Source organism: Diabrotica undecimpunctata, chromosome 9 (assembly GCF_040954645.1).
Source record: "Diabrotica undecimpunctata isolate CICGRU chromosome 9, icDiaUnde3, whole genome shotgun sequence".
Taxonomy (NCBI): domain Eukaryota; kingdom Metazoa; phylum Arthropoda; class Insecta; order Coleoptera; family Chrysomelidae; genus Diabrotica; species Diabrotica undecimpunctata.
This window is the reverse complement of record NC_092811.1, coordinates 4,612,333-4,629,309: the sequence shown is the minus strand read 5'-3', so window position 1 is coordinate 4,629,309 and position 16,977 is coordinate 4,612,333. Positions and strand designations below refer to the sequence as shown.

The 16,977-nt window shown below is 34.8% G+C and overlaps 1 protein-coding gene across 1 annotated transcript in view; it reads left to right on the top strand.

Annotated features, from left to right (window-relative positions):
- The first annotated feature begins 424 nt into the window (after nucleotides 1-424).
- LOC140449419 (uncharacterized) overlaps nucleotides 425-16,977 on the top strand; it is a 145,892-nt gene continuing 129,339 nt past the window's right edge. Inside the window, exon 1 of the mRNA XM_072542583.1 lies at nucleotides 425-1,641. Coding sequence (XP_072398684.1) covers nucleotides 691-1,641 — 951 coding nt within the window. The 5' untranslated portion in view covers nucleotides 425-690. The remainder of the gene's footprint in view (nucleotides 1,642-16,977) is intronic.

The window sequence follows — 16,977 nt, the reverse complement described above, 5'->3', positions numbered from 1 at the left end:
TAAAAGAAAAAGATGAATAACACAAAAAAATTGAAGTTTTGACTTATGATACTTTATTACAAATTCTTTTATACAAATTCTGTATAGTATTTTGTTTAAGTTTGTCATAACTTGTAATCTCCATAAACCAATTTTCATAAATATCGTAGTAGTTTCCGATAAACAGATAGTGTAAACTCGCGGTGAAACACTCTGTATAAAAATGTAAAAGTGTGACTGTCTAGCTATCCTGTATTGATTTTACCTAAAATATTTTTAAAAATTTTACATTTCCAACTAATTTTACTGAATTAGTCTCCACAAGTTTTAATTAAAGAGTTGTATTGGCCGACAGTAACATATGACACGGCAACACCGCTACTCTTTCCCACTTCTCTGTTACAGACCGTATTCAAAGCTCACGCAGTCGCATTCGTATGTTTGCCCTTATTTGACAGGAAACCTGTTCGGTGTCGAATTGTTTCATTTCGGTCTCGTCGCTGTATTTATTTATCAATGATCGAATCGCGTAAACCGTATCTAGCAACCGAATTAATCAACAAATCTTTCGTAGACGATGAATTAAACTCGATCCCGCTTAGAGTTAAATTCGTATTGTAGGTGTCGCAGAGCCTTATTTTCATGTATTTATTGATGATCAAATCAAAATATAGGTAATAGTATTAGTAGGTCGCGAGTGAGCTACCCTCGATGAATAGAAAGCATGTGAAAAGTGATATGGATTCGGGACTGGGCAGTGATGAAGACCGCAGGAGTCGCACCAAGGAACAAAAACAACTTCACAACCAGCAATTGCTTAGCGGTTGTTTTATTGATGCTGCCAGTTTGTCTGACGACTCTGAGGTTGTTGACCAACGTAGAACAGATGAGAGAAGACAGGCTTCTGTGCTGTTTCAAACTGCGGTACCCCATTTCTCGATGGTGCAAATTCCCCATGACGGTCATTTCTCTTACTCTTCGACCACCTTAAACGTACCCCAATTTCCTGAGACTAGCACCCCTTATAACTCAATAGTCCAGCTAGATTCTGAAGAAACCGAGGCATCTAGGAAGTCTCCTTTAGGTTTTTACGTAGATTTGAGCGATGTCACCGAAAGTCCGGCTTCACCACCTAATACATCCGCCAAGAAGAACATATTTTCTATGGTTATCGACTTCGAAGGACCGAAAAAGGAAAAACCTGTGAAATTAAGCTCTTCCTTAATCTCTTTCCGCAAACCTAAACCCACCAATAAATCTAACCTTCTTGGCAAAAGCAGTGGTAGTTTATCTTCTAGTGTAAGTTCGATCAATTCCAACAGAGACTCCAGCTCTGTTGCTGGCACTAGCAGACAATCTGAAGAGCTTGAAATACGACCCAACGGCAAAGGTGTCAGCATCGAAGTTCTGAGTGCTTCGCTCATCAAAAACCTTTCTGTATCATCAAAATCTTCTAGTAGTAGTGAAAAAGTCAGTGACGACAATGATAGGGATTCTGCCAAAGAATCTGTCGAGGAGGACCATCTGGAAAGTGATAGTATGCCCGAAACTGAAAAGAACGAGATGGAAGTTAGGAATGGGGTCGACGATGAGGAGGAGAATCAAAAGCTTGACAATAATAAATCAGGTGTTCAAAATTTGGGAATCAAAAATGACATTCAGGTAAGTCTTTGCACAACTGTTTTAAAGTATAGATATAAGAAAGAAATTATTAATTGAAACCATTACCATTTACTATTTATCATCATATTTCTGCAAAGAAATATTATTTATATCTATTTCTAATTTGTATTGTTTTGTTAATTTAGTGTCTAGTTTTGTTTTATGTACGTTAACCATGACTATCTTTCTTCCCTTCTATATCTGAAGAAAAGAAGGACTTAGACCTACAAAGATTGGCTATCACTATATCGACACCTGATCTGAAAAACATTGTATTGCATTTTTGCTTAGTTTATAACTTTTCCTTAGCTTTTCACTTTCACGTATCCTCATTGTTATTAAAATTACTGGTCCTGATTTAGATCGAGTTACAATACCAAATTATTCAAGAATTTTAGGTGAAGATTTGTTAAAATTTTAAGTGGTTTATACAATGATATTTCAACAAAGTATGTTTCTTTGATTAAATGCATTACTTAACTGGTAACTAATATATCAAAATAAAGAGATTATTATTACGTTTTTTTAGTTTTTTATTGATTTTACCTTAACGTGATTTTTTTACTCAAACACGTATCTAAGAATTCACATCATACTTAACATACTAACAAGAAGTAAATAAAGTAATATCTGTTTGATTTATTTATTACAAAATGAGCATTTACAAATTATAAAAGAGTTTATAACATTTGCATAGCAATAACCTTTCACATATCCAATATTTAGGATAGTAAAATTATTCTCTTTAAATTTCCTTTTATAATAAAACAATGATACCTCTGATTGGAGTGTAGTTAATATTTTTTGCAAATCAAAACAGGCAGTTACAACTGTTGCTGTTTTCTTAGAAATCTCTCTCTCTCTCTCTTTGTCTCTGGTCATTTCTTTTAACTCATGCATATGTCTTTTGCATATGCCTATAATTTGATCGATCGATCTTGTTGGAGATCTTCCTTGTGACTTTCTGCCTTTCCTTGGTGATAAGTCTTTCCATATTTTCTGTGTCTGCTCTCCTAACATGTTCAAAGTATCTTAATCGTTGGAGATGAAACTTTGCTGGATAGCCGTTTGCTAACTTTTCGCTCATTTAAAATTAAAATATTTGTCCAGCGGTTAGTCCACGTAAATTTTTCTTTTTTCCGCTTGTCGTAGGGTCCTAGATTCACATCCGTATGATCGCAATATGTAAAGCATGTTCCTTTTCTATTTGGTCTTTCTCTGCTTTAGTGGTATGTAGATTACAAGTGAGACACTGATTTTTTTTCGGTGCAAAAAGCCGATGTTAAACTCAGTATTGAATATGTGTCTATACTAACTTTTGGTGGCTGTTTGTTTTTCGGTAAAGCCAAATAATGCTGAATGTATGTCTCTATTTTTAGGTTGAATGAATGCCGGTGATATCTGTTTCTTATTTTTCCGTACAGTTCATTCAGTTCATTATTCCAATTCCAGTAAACCCTGGTTCCAGGTGCACACCTTGACGGTGTAATAAGTTCTGGAGTCTATTAAATAAAAAACTTTGATACCCCTTATTTTGCTGGTTTGTTGGGAATATACATACGGAAACTGCACCTGCCACGGAAGGCCCACAACATACCATCCAGTGTCACATACTCACCAGCGCTATTTGATATTTGACAATTATTACTGAACAGTTCAAAAATGTTTCTAATAGCAGTGATCTTGTCTACTTCTTTTCTTTCTTCTCTTGTGGTTACATCATCCAATCTTATGAATTTCAGAATACGTTCCGATAACAGCTTGAATTTCATTCAAAGTCGTTGGTTTTTTTCTGTTAATCAGAAACTTTGTTATTTGTTACTTGGCGTATATAAATATTTGTAGTATGTACAATGCGAGATCTTCGCTTAATAGTTCTAACCAGCATTCTAAGGGTGTTTTTGAATTTCTGGCATAGAGTTTCACGCCAGGAATATGGGTTATTATATTTTCGTGCCTAGTGCAAAAGTTTTTACGAGGATATTCTTTTTTCATTTCGTGATATCTTTCCCACGAAAACAAAAAGGAAAACTCTCACCTGGTTGGCTGTCTTCATTTTCTACATGTGCTTCACCTTTAATGTCCTCTTCTGAGTCTGTCTTATGATCGGCGATCGCAGACATCAAAATAATCAGGATCTGCCACCGAGTCATTATCATCGTCTATATTCTCTACATCTGTGGGTACCTCCTCATATAGCTTTTGTAGTTTCTGTACTTCTTCCTCGTAATTATCCATTTTAATCTAAATAATAATAATACAAAATTATAACCTCAATATGATACAACAGCTATAAACCTCACCTTTAGAAATTTTAAATTAGTAAAATTAAAAAAACGGCAATTATTTCCTTACGACAGAAGAACGTTGTAAAACGTAAAATACGTGGTAAGTACTTTATTCGTCAAACAAGTAACGCGAATAAATATGTTAGGCTTGTCAGGCCCACAGCACCCCCTATACACTGAACATAAAAATTGTAGATATAAACTGGTGCATTTTATAGCGAAAAATAAAACGTCATAGGCCTGATAGGCCCAACGTATGCTCTGTAGGGTTAATATCAATAAAACCTTAAAAGGAATCCTGATTGTCAACAGCTGCAAGAGGAAACCACGGAATATAAAGAATTAGAGCTACCAAGAGACATAACGAATGATAATAAAGAGTAAAATAACAAGTTAACCCTTCAGAAACCAAGTAAAACACAATGGAAAAGAATATTTGAATTATAAGGAAAATAAAATAATTAGAACAAGAAAAAAGCTATTTTCTGGACAATATAGAAGTATAACAAAGACAGCTGTAGAAATAAAATTACAGATTGGAGTCTGATGGGAATAAGAAAGATAGGAACACCTTGAAGATATTTTAGAGATAAATTAGATATGACAATAGAAAGAAGAAACCTGCGAGATGGATAGAACTGAAGAAGATGATTGTGAAGAGGACTACAGTGAAAACTGTTGAAATCATCAGCTAGACTAGTAGTTTTTCCGATATTTCTTGACCTAATATCAGTATTTGAGATTAAAATTGAAAATGTCTATTTATATTCATTTGACAAAGAATTGTTTCATTTGTATTAATATTTATACGCTCCATATCTTTGATTGCATTCTTATCTGCTAGCTTTGCATATCAAACTGATACTTAGATACCAGATACCAAATTTTATTATTTAATCATTGAAGTATAATACATACATGATCCGAAAAATGTTTTGTAGTTATGTTAGATGTAGATAAGATAGATATTTTTGCAATATGTATCCATGGGAAATATAATTCAAAGGACTTAAGAAGGAGGTCCTTTATTACTATAATTAACAATAATCAGTATGTGTAATTAATATTTTGCGTTACTCATTTCGCTAAAGTGAAATGCTCTAGTAGGCGGCATTTAAATCCTGGCCCAGTGTACAGCAGTATATCTGTTAATTTAGCATAATCATTTTTCATCCCTGGAAAAATCGAGATATCGGCCAAAAACGATGAAACTAGAAAAGTGAACCGCAATGAATTGATTGTTAATTTATTGCTGAAGTTTTACGCCAAGAAACAATATATTACTGTAACCGTTTCCGAAAAACAATTTGAAAAAAATTTTGAAAAATTTGAAAACATTTGAAAAGGCGTGAAATATACTATAATCTCCGTTAGTTATTATCTGAGTGGTCACATATATTTATCCAGATAAACTATGGGGATATAAACTCTGTATACAGTGTGCTTGTAAAGTATGGAATAAATTCGATATTTCCTAAATGAAAAGCCTTTTTAAGAAAATCTAAAAACAAGTCGATTTTTAAATTTAATGTTCTACATTTGACAATAAAAGTTCATTATACAAGGTGATACATATTACAGTGATGACGTCATCAGTTCTTGTTTTAAATATGACCGCCTGTATTTTAGGACATTTTTAGATCGATAAAAATGAGCTGATTTCAAAAAAGTATAAAAAGTATAATACTGGGGGTCTAACGGATATAGTTTGAAAGATATGCGCTTAGAAAATTAGTTTTTGTTGATTTATAATATTAATAAATTATAAATAAATTATAATAAATAACTTGAAATTAATCCAGTAATTAATACAGGATCTTAAATGTTCGAATTGTAGCCCTTGTTGTATTTGACAGTAACCCAAACGTTGTACAAATTCTTGTAGAACCTTGTTTATGGTTTCTTGAGAAATTATGTTTATTTCTTTATGAATGCTTGTTTTTAAGTCTCCAATATTGGCAGGTTCCGTTTTATAAACAACATTCTTTAAATGACTCCACATAAAATAATCCAAAGGATTGAGGTCTGGCGACCTCGTTGGCCATTCAATATGTCGACGTCTTCCAATCCACGTGTTCGGAAAAATTTCGTTTAGGTACCTTCGAACATCTAAAGCATAATGCGGAGACGCACCATCCTGTTGAAACCATAAACTTTTATCAAAACCTCCAAGATTGATTATACTGGGGAATAAATTAACTAAAGTAGGTATCAGATACCCACTTAAAAACTGAAGGTATGCTGGCCCATTTAAATTACCTTCGAAATAGTAGGTTCCAATGATTTTATTTCTTACAATACCAGCCCATACGTTTACCTTTTGCGGGTATTGTGTATGATGTTCCCGCATCCAGTTGGAGTTTTCTTTTGCCAAGTATCTACACTTTGAGGGTTGACCTCGCAATTTAATTTGAATGTAGCCTCATCAGAAAATATTTTGAACCAAGAGAGGGTTTCGGTGGCTGTTATCCATCATTATTTCGCAAAATTGTATTCTCATTGTTTCTCGGAAGATGGTGAATTAATAAAAGGCTCAGAATTTTCAAAAACACCTTTAAAAATGAAAAAAATTCCCGACTGTGATAATATTTCTTTTTTCATTCCTTCTCCGCCGATTATTTTTTTTTCTTCTTTGTCCGATTGCTCCCATATTATGTTAATCTCTCAGTACAATTCTTCATGAAAACCCAAATTTCCCTCAATTACTAGTTTTTCAAGTTCTACCTTTCTTTCTTCTTAATGAACTTTCGTTTCTTTCTGTCAACTCTCTATTCTCCTCTACTTCTTCTGAATCTTTTTCCAATATGCACTTTTTATTCTCATCCAACATCTTTGTCACTGAATACTGAATATATCTCCAAGTACTAGAGAGTAGTCTATCTAAAACTTATTAAATCATCATCATCATTAGCCTCTCTCAACCCACTGCTGGACATAGGCCTCCCCTGTTTGTCTCCAAAGTGTTCTATCTTGTGCTTCCTGTATCCAGTGTTTTTTGTTGTATTTCGTAAGTCGTCTTGCCATCGTGTTGGTGGTCTTCCTCTGCTACGTTTATCGGCTTTTGGTCTCCATTCAACTAGTTTTCGAGTCCATCTTCCGTCCTTCATTCTGGCAACGTGTCCAGCCCATTTCCATTTCAAGTTACAGCTTCTTTCAATGACGTCTATGACTTTGGTCTTACCTCGTAGATCTTCGTTTCTAATCCTGTCTCGCAGAGTGGCCCCTATCATTGATCGCTCCATTCTTCTCTGCGCTACTCTTAGTTTTTGTGCGTTTTTCTTTGTGAGCGATAATGTTTTTGCACCATAGGTCATCACCGGTAGCACGCATTGGTCGAAAACTTTTTTCTTCATATCAGTTGGGATGTCACTCTTAAAAACGTTTCTAAGAGCTCCGTATGCTGCCCATCCTTGTATTATTCTTCTGGATACTTCGGTTGTTTGATTGTCCTTACTTATCTTAATTTCATGACCCAGATATATACACTCGCGATCATAAAATCTGGGTCATCTTGGAAATTTCAAGTTTCTTAAATATTTTTGCCTCTGGTGCAGTAATTACCTTTTTTTTTGGCTAATGTATTTTTTATTTGTCATCAATGTTTGTTTTGAAAGAAAAAAAATGGTTTTTTATTGTATTTATTGAAAAAAACTTGAAAAAAAACAGAAAACAAATCAAATTGTTGATAAAACACACATACGAAAAAAAATGGAAAATACAGAACGTGGTAAAAAATCAGTGAAATTTCAATGACCAATATCGTGTATTGCCTCCCCTTGCTCTAATAACCTCTTGCAGACGACGGGGCATACTCTCAATTTTTCTCCGGATTACATGTTGTGGTATGTTATTCCACTCTCTCACTAACAACTTAAGCTCCTGTGCGTTGTTAGGAGGAGGTGTATGGGTTTGAATACGTTTTTTCAAATCGTTCTAAAGTTGTTCGATGGGATTCAGGTCCGGAGACCTAGCTGGCCAGGGTACCCTCGTAATTCCAACTTCGTCCAAGTATTACATACTGATCCTGGCAACGTGCGGTCGCACGTTGTCCTGCATAAAAACGGCGTTTTCTCCAAGCCCTGCCATGTTGGGCATAACATGTTCTTCCGGAATCTCCGTAATGTACCTTCGTGCAGTTAGGGACCCATTTTCGATGAAGGGTAATTCTGTGTGGAAGTCGGAAGATATACCTCCCCAAGCCATAACCGAGCCTCCACCAAATGGCATTCTTGGAGCAATGCTAGCTTGTGAAAATCGTTCACCGGTTCTCCTCCAAACTCTTACACGTCCATCGGATCCAGTTAGGCAGAAACGGGATTCATCTGAGAATAACACTTTGCTCCAATCGTTAATTCCCCAATGCGCGTATTGTCGAGCAAAAGCTAGTCGTGCAACTCGAGGCACCCAGCGAAGTGGCGGTCCTCTAGCCATTACCCGAGAAGATAGTCAAGAAGAACGAAGTCTTCTTCTGACTGTTGCAACACTAAAATTGCGATTTCGTACTTCCTCTAGACGATTTTGATGCATAACCGCAGTTGAGGTCCGGTTTCGTAAAGCCTGAAACACAAGGAAACGGTCATCTAGTGCCTTGGTCGTTCTTCGTTCAGAGCCATTTCGCCTGGTTAGCAAACTTGCCTCCTGAAAGCGTTGAAGCACTCGTTGAACCGTAGAAAGGCTTACGCCAACAGTTCTTGCGACTTGCCGTTGAGTGTGACCGTCTTCCACAAGTGCAACAATTTGTGCCGTTTCAAACAGTCAAAGGCATTTTTCTCAAAAAATAAACACTAATAATGGCACTAATAAACACTAATGGTGGCAATAATAAATGTTTGTCCGTTGCATTTGAACAGAAAGGCGAAGTACAAACGAGACATTTAAAACAAGCGGAGTTACAGGTAGCGTTCATTTTGGGAAGTGTGCACTTTACCGCGAAATCGGCACTATTGGAATTCTTTGTTACAAAGGAAACCGCAACAATTCTCAGAAACATGCATTAGTTTGTATTTGTGTTATTATTATTTACGATAAAGCTCGTTAAAAATGGAATATCGGTGATTTTCAAGGTGACCCGGATTTTATGATCGCGAGTGTATATTTGTCTACCAGTTCTATTTCTTCATTTTGTATTTCAAGGTGTTTACTTGGTACTAAGTTGGTCATATATTTTGTTTTTGCCATGTTCATTTTTAAACCTATTTTATGACAGGCTGTACTAAGTTCTTCCAACATTTTCTTTGTTTGTCCCAAATCGTCTGCAATCTGGATCGCAGAGAGAGATGCTACACCATCTAAGGTACGTCTGCGTAGCTTAGATGGTGTAGCATCTCTCCGTCCACATTTATTCCTTTGTCATCCCAATCGAGGGTTTTGATCGCTTTTTCTAGAGCCGATATGAAAAATTTAGGTGATAACGTATCACCTTGTCATTCTATTCATTCATTCTATTCTATCCAGATTCACATTTTCTGATGAAAGCCACACATCTATTTTTCTTGATTTGCTTTTCCTATTTTCCTTGTTTTTCTTTCTCTCTTCCATTTTGTTTTTGTAAGGATTTCATTTTTGTTAGATGTTATTTCACCTTTTATCACCTTTATGGGCCATAGCAAACAACTCATTTTTTGTTGATCAAATTTAAGGAAAAATGGTGTATTTTGATACTACCGAAAAAACTTCAAAATGTGGTACCTATATTCGAAACGAATCGGAGATGAATCAATTATCGGTCAAATTCATGTATCTCTTAGACGTGCTTGTTCTAGATTTACTTATCTAGTTTCCTACTATTGTAAATAATATCGAAAGCTCATTTTTAATTAACAATATATTGTTGATATAATTATTTATGTATCCATTTCGTCACTTTCTAAATTACAATAAAACATACTCCGACTTGAACCGCAGCCTCATATTGTGTTGCCGTAATAACTATATAGACCCGAGAACTTTTCATCATTTCGATTCGTTTGGCACCGTTAAGAAAATACGTGCGGGTAATTTGCTTCCCAGACGGAAAGAACATTTTGCATTGTGGCAAAATTTGAATACCACCTACACTCTCACATCTTAATGGAGTAGAGATAAGAATTTCAATGCAACAGTTGGTGTGAATCGTAGAAATGATAATTCTTGCTTGCTCTCTGAAATTACTGAAGAAGCTATTGATTTAATCTATTAACACTATTGCCGCAGGACAAATATCCATAATCAAATGGAAAACTATTGTTTCTCTCATTCAGAGAGATGTGAATGCATCAAGTTGATTATTATCGATATTAGTCAATAGATCTGACAAATGTTTATTTGACAGATGATGAATGATTCCTTTCTCTCTCCATTGCGCTGGAGCTGTGGAATCTTGTGGTTTGGGGGCGCCGAATCACACTGGGTGGCGGGTTGTATAAAAACTGAAGTATTACTTCTCTCTCACACGGAGGGAGCATTAACAGCTTGCCTTGCCTCGCACTGGTTACACGAATATTAAGCTCTGTCTGCAGGACCGAATAGATTTCTTATAAGTATATTAATACGAATGGCACCATATTTAATAAATCTGTACAAGTGGTCGGATATGCAGATGACATAGACTTTATTGCTAGGTCCGCAGAATCTCTGATCGAAGCATTTCGATCACTAAGGGCGTCTGCACTGAGAATGGGATTAAAAATAAACGCACAGAAAACCAAATATATGTATTGTACTAGATCAGGCAACCAGATACCTAGACTATTAATTGATGATCTGGAACTGGAAGATGAGAACACCTTAGTCTACCTGGGCTCGCTGCTGACCAAAGACAACAATGTCAGCGAAGAAATTAAAAGAATAATAATGCTTGCTAATAAGTGCTATTATGGCTTGAGGAAACAGATGGTCCCAAAACTACCCAGAAAAATTAAAGTTACCATATATAAAACACTAATAAGGCCAGTGTTAACATACGGGTCAGAAACGTGGTCACTTACACAGAACGACCAAGAATTCCATAAACGTTTCGAGAGAAAAATTCTAAGGAAAATATATGGAGGAGTCCAAGAACAGGGTTTGTGGCGTAGGCGCTACAACTTATGAGTTATACAGAAGTTTTGGGGAACCTGACGTTGTAAAATGTATTAAATTAGCACGCCTTCGATGGATAGGACATGTAATTAGGTGAGATGAAGATGCAACGATCAGAAAAATTTTCTACCGAAGAGGACCAGTGGGAAGACGAGTCAGAGGAAGATCAAAACTTAGGTATCAAGATAACTTAGACGATAATCTAAAATCCATCGAAGTTCAAGCATGGAGAAGAGTTGCCAGACACAGGGGCGAATGGAAGATTGTTCTGAAGAAGCCTTTGGCTCATAACGAGCTGTAATGCCACTGATGATGATGAAGGCGGCTGCGATATGTTAGGTTACATATGTAAACACACACACACACATGTCAATTAAACTAAATATAAACAAAATAATAATAATAAAAAAATTAATAAGAAAAATATGTGTAGAGAGACGGAACATCAGTATGTTCAATAAAGTCTTATTTCAAAGGTTAAATAAGGAAAATTAAATTATAGAAAGGAGATAACTTGACTGGTTAGGCCGCGTGTGCAGACAGAATCATAATCATGATCATCCTGTTTGACTTTATTCCTCTGTGGGTTCGGTTTTTTAATTACATTTCTTCATAAGTTTCTATGGTTTCTATTTGTCACTCCACTTATTCATCATAGCTGGTCTTATGACAGATTTATAGAATTTTCCTTTGAGTTTCATCGGAATTTTTCTATCACACGTCACACTAATTGCTTCCTTCCACTACTCCCATCCCACCCTGATACTACTGCATGCAATAATCTTTGTTCGTTTTGTTATTAAATACTTTAACTTTGTCTCCCATATCCTTCATTTAATTCTTCCGACTCATCTCAGTTTAACCTACAGCTCCAGATTTGTTGTTTTAATAAATTTCTCCTATGACTAAAATTCAAGATCAGGATGTATGCGCTTCTTTAAGGAAGGGCTGCTCGTTTTTTTTTGTGGAGCTTGGGGGGTGGGAATAAAGTCAGTTGCGAGTGTGCGATTTTGGTTTTGGGTAGTACAGGCTATCGAGCTGGGGCTCAGATAGTGGTGGTATTGTGGTATTTCTCTTATTCTAACAGTTCTTCTAACACTTAATGATCCTGATGTTTCACTTAAATAAAAATGATGCTGTTAAAGGTATTTTATTAAATAGAATTCTTTGTTCTTTCTTGTTCATTGTTAGGTTTAGTTTTGGATAAAATAAATCTCAATGTGTTTGTTGTTTTGAATGTTGTTGAAATGTTGAATTTGTTTCCTATCGTTTTAAGTTTTTCTGATAATCCTTTTATGTATGGTATTGTTATTTTACTCGTATTATTCATTGTGGATGCTGCATCATCCCGTTCTAAGTTGTTCTATTCAATTCGGCCTATTCTTGAATTTTCCTTATTTATAAACGACAAAGAATAATCATTTTTTAATAAAACAGATGTCAACAAATGTTTTATCCTCTAAGACTGAATTTTCGTTAGAACAAGTAATTTTGGCTCTATCGTATAATGATTTAATGATTCCCTTTTTAATATTGATGTGATTTCATTTGTAATTTAGATATTTGTTGGTGTGTGTTGATTTTCTATACACCTGAGACTCATATCCAGTATCGTTCTTAGAGATTAAAGCATCCAGGAAATGTAGTGTGTTATTATATTCCTCTTCCATAGTAAATGTTATTGTCTCTTCTTTATCGTTTATATCATTCAGGAATGCGTCCAATAACTTTGATCCTTGACGCCATATTGAGAATACATCATCTACATATCTCCATCATACTGTGGGTTATAAATTTTTTTAGAAATAATATTTGTTTCAAAATCTTTGGAAAAATATCCTTATTAATTGTTCGGATCATTTCTTTCCGATTCCCTGTATATTCAGTATATCAGAATTCATGGTCCATTTTTGTTGCTCTTTCCGTCAATTATGCCAAGTAAAGCTTAACACATTAATTAAGTAAATGTGTCTAAAACTAATCACTAAAACGAAGGTAATAAAGAATTGTTTTTACCGTACCTGACAAATACATTAAATATTCGTTACAGTGAATAAATATTGTTTCAGACACAAAATATGGTAATGAACATTGGTCATGTTCAACCATTTATAAAAATTTTCACCTCTAAATAAGTTATTTTAAAATTTATAGCCTTTTTAATGATGGTTTGTTAAAAGCATTTGCAGCACAATGGAATTTTTCAAACGTGAAACAAATTTTAAACTTTAATGTTTTAATATTTTAAATATTTACAGTTAAAACTTGTGGGAACAACAGGGGGAGATGAAAATTGGAAAGGAAACGTAGGATTTTCAGACGATACAGTAATGATAATAGAAAGAAGAGGAATGATTTGTTGACAGTGATTAATACATGATGAATGCGAATGAAGAAGATCTCAGCTTTATGCTCAGAAAACTAGAAGAAGAATATAAAAACAACGGAATGGAAATAAACTTAGAGAAAAATGAATAACTAACAACAGAAAACAAGGATATGAGAAACCTAGAGATAGACGAGGGAAGACAAATAAATGGAACAGATAAATTCAAGTATTTAGGAACCATAATATCGAACCAGGGAACAACAGAAGAAGATATAAACAACAGACTGAGACAAACAAGAAACTGTATAAGACAACTAAACTCAGTGTTGTGGGATAAGAACATTACGATAAAGACAAAAAAGAGAATATATAATACCCTGACAAGAAGTATCCTGACATATGGGTCCGAAAACTGGATAATAAACAAGAGAAATAGAGGTAGAATAAGAGCAGTAGAAATGGAGTTCCTGAGGAGAAGCTGTAGACTTACAAAAAGAGACAGAATTGAAAACGCAGAGATTAAGCGGAGAATGGGAGTGCAATCAGACATAATCGACTATATAGAGGAGAAGAGACTATCCTGGTACGGCCACGTCAGAAGAGCGGACAGAGGACGCTGGATAAACAAAATCACAGAATGGAGCCCGATTGGAAGAAGAAAGAGAGGAAGACCCCGAAGGTCATTCAGAGATGAAATCGACGAGGCTATGGAGAAAAGAACCCTGCGAGATGGAGACTGGAATGACAGGGAAAATTGGAGAAAACGGTTGAGTGAAGGAAGACAGTGAAAACTGTGGAAATCCTTAGTAGTAGTAGTATGCGAATGGTAGTAGGAATGAATATTTTACAAATTTCTTCTCGGTCTATTTGCCTCGTTTCTGTATTGATTCCTGACAGGAATGTGTTCTCTCACCTATGTTTTATCTAAAATTCGTCTCCAACTTTCTCCAGAGACGAGTCTTTGACCATTTGGTGGCACACTTCGAAGGTATTGAACTTTATTTGGAATTGCATTCGATATTAATAACAGTTCAAGATAGATAGCAATTTGCTGTAGTTATAGCTAACTTTCAGTAATGGAGAAGCCACCTTAAGAAGAAGTCATTATGTAAATCTAGAACCACTGGATTAATTTCACTAATTTTATTTTCTCAGATCCACCACTCCTCCATTAATTTTTCACATTTATTTACAGTTTTGGCTCATATTTATAGAGTTGTAGTTTTACGAGCTTTTTGCCACATTTCCATAACTGCATCGTCAGCATCGTCTTTATCCACCCAACGTGATTATCATATATATAAATATATCCCAGATGTGTTCGATGGGGTTAAACGGGCAGTGATACGGCGATAACCGTAGTGCTTGATGTCCATAACTTATACAGTTTCGTCAACTATATAAACTGTTGGATTTTCATTACGTTTCGAAATTTCCAGTAACTGTGATTTGAAGGCGTATTCCGAAAAATTGATATTATTTTTAACTAACCAATTTTTTATGCTCGGTACGTTCCACGACTGTTTTGATTGTTTCTCCAAAATCTCCGAATGGTAAGGTGCATTACCTAAAACGATAATTGATGATTCACTCAGACTATAGCCGGTTCACAATTTGTTGATAGCTCACTACAAGTTTAACCCTAATTAGAAAACTGAAATACAGAGAGGATAGGTAATACGATATAATAGTAAAAACCAACCTAAAACTGACGGTTTAAGACGTTTTCGACTAACCCACCTTATATCTGAAGGAATACAATACCTTATAATCCTATTACGGGGGTATTTTGAATGGTTAGACATGAACGACCAGTGTCGTAGAGTATATGATTGAAACATTTATTTGAACTAAATAAATATATTTTTTAATTGTACTTATGTAAATTGTATTTTTTAATAAAACTTGTTTATTTCATTCAAAAATAAAAAGTTTCTTGCCATTTGTAAAAGACACATTTATTTAATTAAGGAAAAAGGCGCCAAATGTAGCCTGGCAAAATTTCCAATGTGTTTTAAATGTATCCATTATTTTCGAATCCGGAGAAAACTAATAAATATTTTTGAAAAATTTAAACGCAGAATGAAAGATTACATTATTACTAAGGGCAGAAAGTCCCTGAAAACTTCTACAATGTTTATTTTAATATGTTATGTAACAGGGGTGAAAATAAAAGAGAAAATATAGTATAATTTTTAATTGAAAATATTGCATGCAAAAGAAACTTCTTATTTATTCTAATAAATATTTCATTCTGCCTTTAAATTTTTAAAAAATGCTTTTTAGTTTTCTCAGGATTTGAAAAAAAAATGGATACATTTAAAACACATTGAACATTTTGACAGGCGACATTTTGCGCCTTTCTCCTTTAATACCTTACGATTACAACTACTATTACTTACCTTATATAATTACGATTAGAAAACTATTCAAATTCAAAATAAATAGGATCAACTTCGGAATCCGAGTCGTCTTGAGGGTTAATAATTAGGTTAATAATTTCTACGGTCGCATCAATTATGTTATCAAGATTCCACATTTTTTGTTCTTCTTCTATTACATGTCTTACTGCATCTTTCCAGTTTTGTTTTGTAATATGTTATAAAGACTCGTAAAACAATTCACGTACAGCTTGTATTTTATATGACGTATTTTTTCTAGCCACATAACTTTTCATTTGTGCCCAAATGAGTTCAATTGGATTTATTTCGCAGTGGTAGGGTGGGAAGTCTAAAGACTGTGATCTTTCGCCTTTCCGCCATTTTGTCAACTACGTATTTCTTGAACTTAGATTTGTGTTGCCGGGCAATTTTTAAAAGTTCTGCTTTTACCATTCCATCTTCGTAAGTCAGATACTTATTCCGCAGCCAGTCAAGAATATCCTGTTTCTTCCACGCATTCTTTAGAAGTCTTTCTACTAGTCGTGAATGATAAGGTACATTATCTAATACTATAATTGAATTTGGTGGTATGTGTTCAATCATTTGCTCAAAATACTTTTCGAAAACATCAGCTGTCATCTCCTCATGATAGTTTTTTGTGCTTTTGGAATGAAATTCCAACAAACCATGCTTAACAAATCCTTTTTCACTGCCAAAGTGAGAAATTATTAATCTACTGCCTTTACCAGAAGGTGGGGAGATACCAGTAGACCAACCTTCCATAAAGGCTTGCCTGGAGCTTAATATATTTTTATCTGACCAAATTTTTTTTAGAGTATGACCTGAGTTTACCCACGTTTCATCCTGGTAGAAGATGGGCCTTTCTTCAGCTCGGAATTTTTGTATGAATCTTAGATAATTTCTTCTCCAACATCATCTTCTCCTCCCGGTCAATCAAAAGTGATTTTCGGTCTGATTTCTCCCACCGGAAATTTAATTCTTTTAAAACTTGCCACAATTTAGTTCGTCCGATATGAGGCAAATCCGGGTCGTCTCTAACTTCTTGTAAAATTTTGTTTAGGTTTGGTATTTCTTTTTTGAAAAAAAAAATTCATGAATTTTCCTTCGAATACCATTTTTGGCAAATTCATCAATTTCAATAGGCTTTTTCCCTGTCTTTAAGTGTTCGTTTGTGTTTGGGTTAGCTATACCTTGTTTTTTTCTTTCGGATAGGAACCTATATAAAGTTGACTCTCCTACGCCAGTCATGTTGGCACAA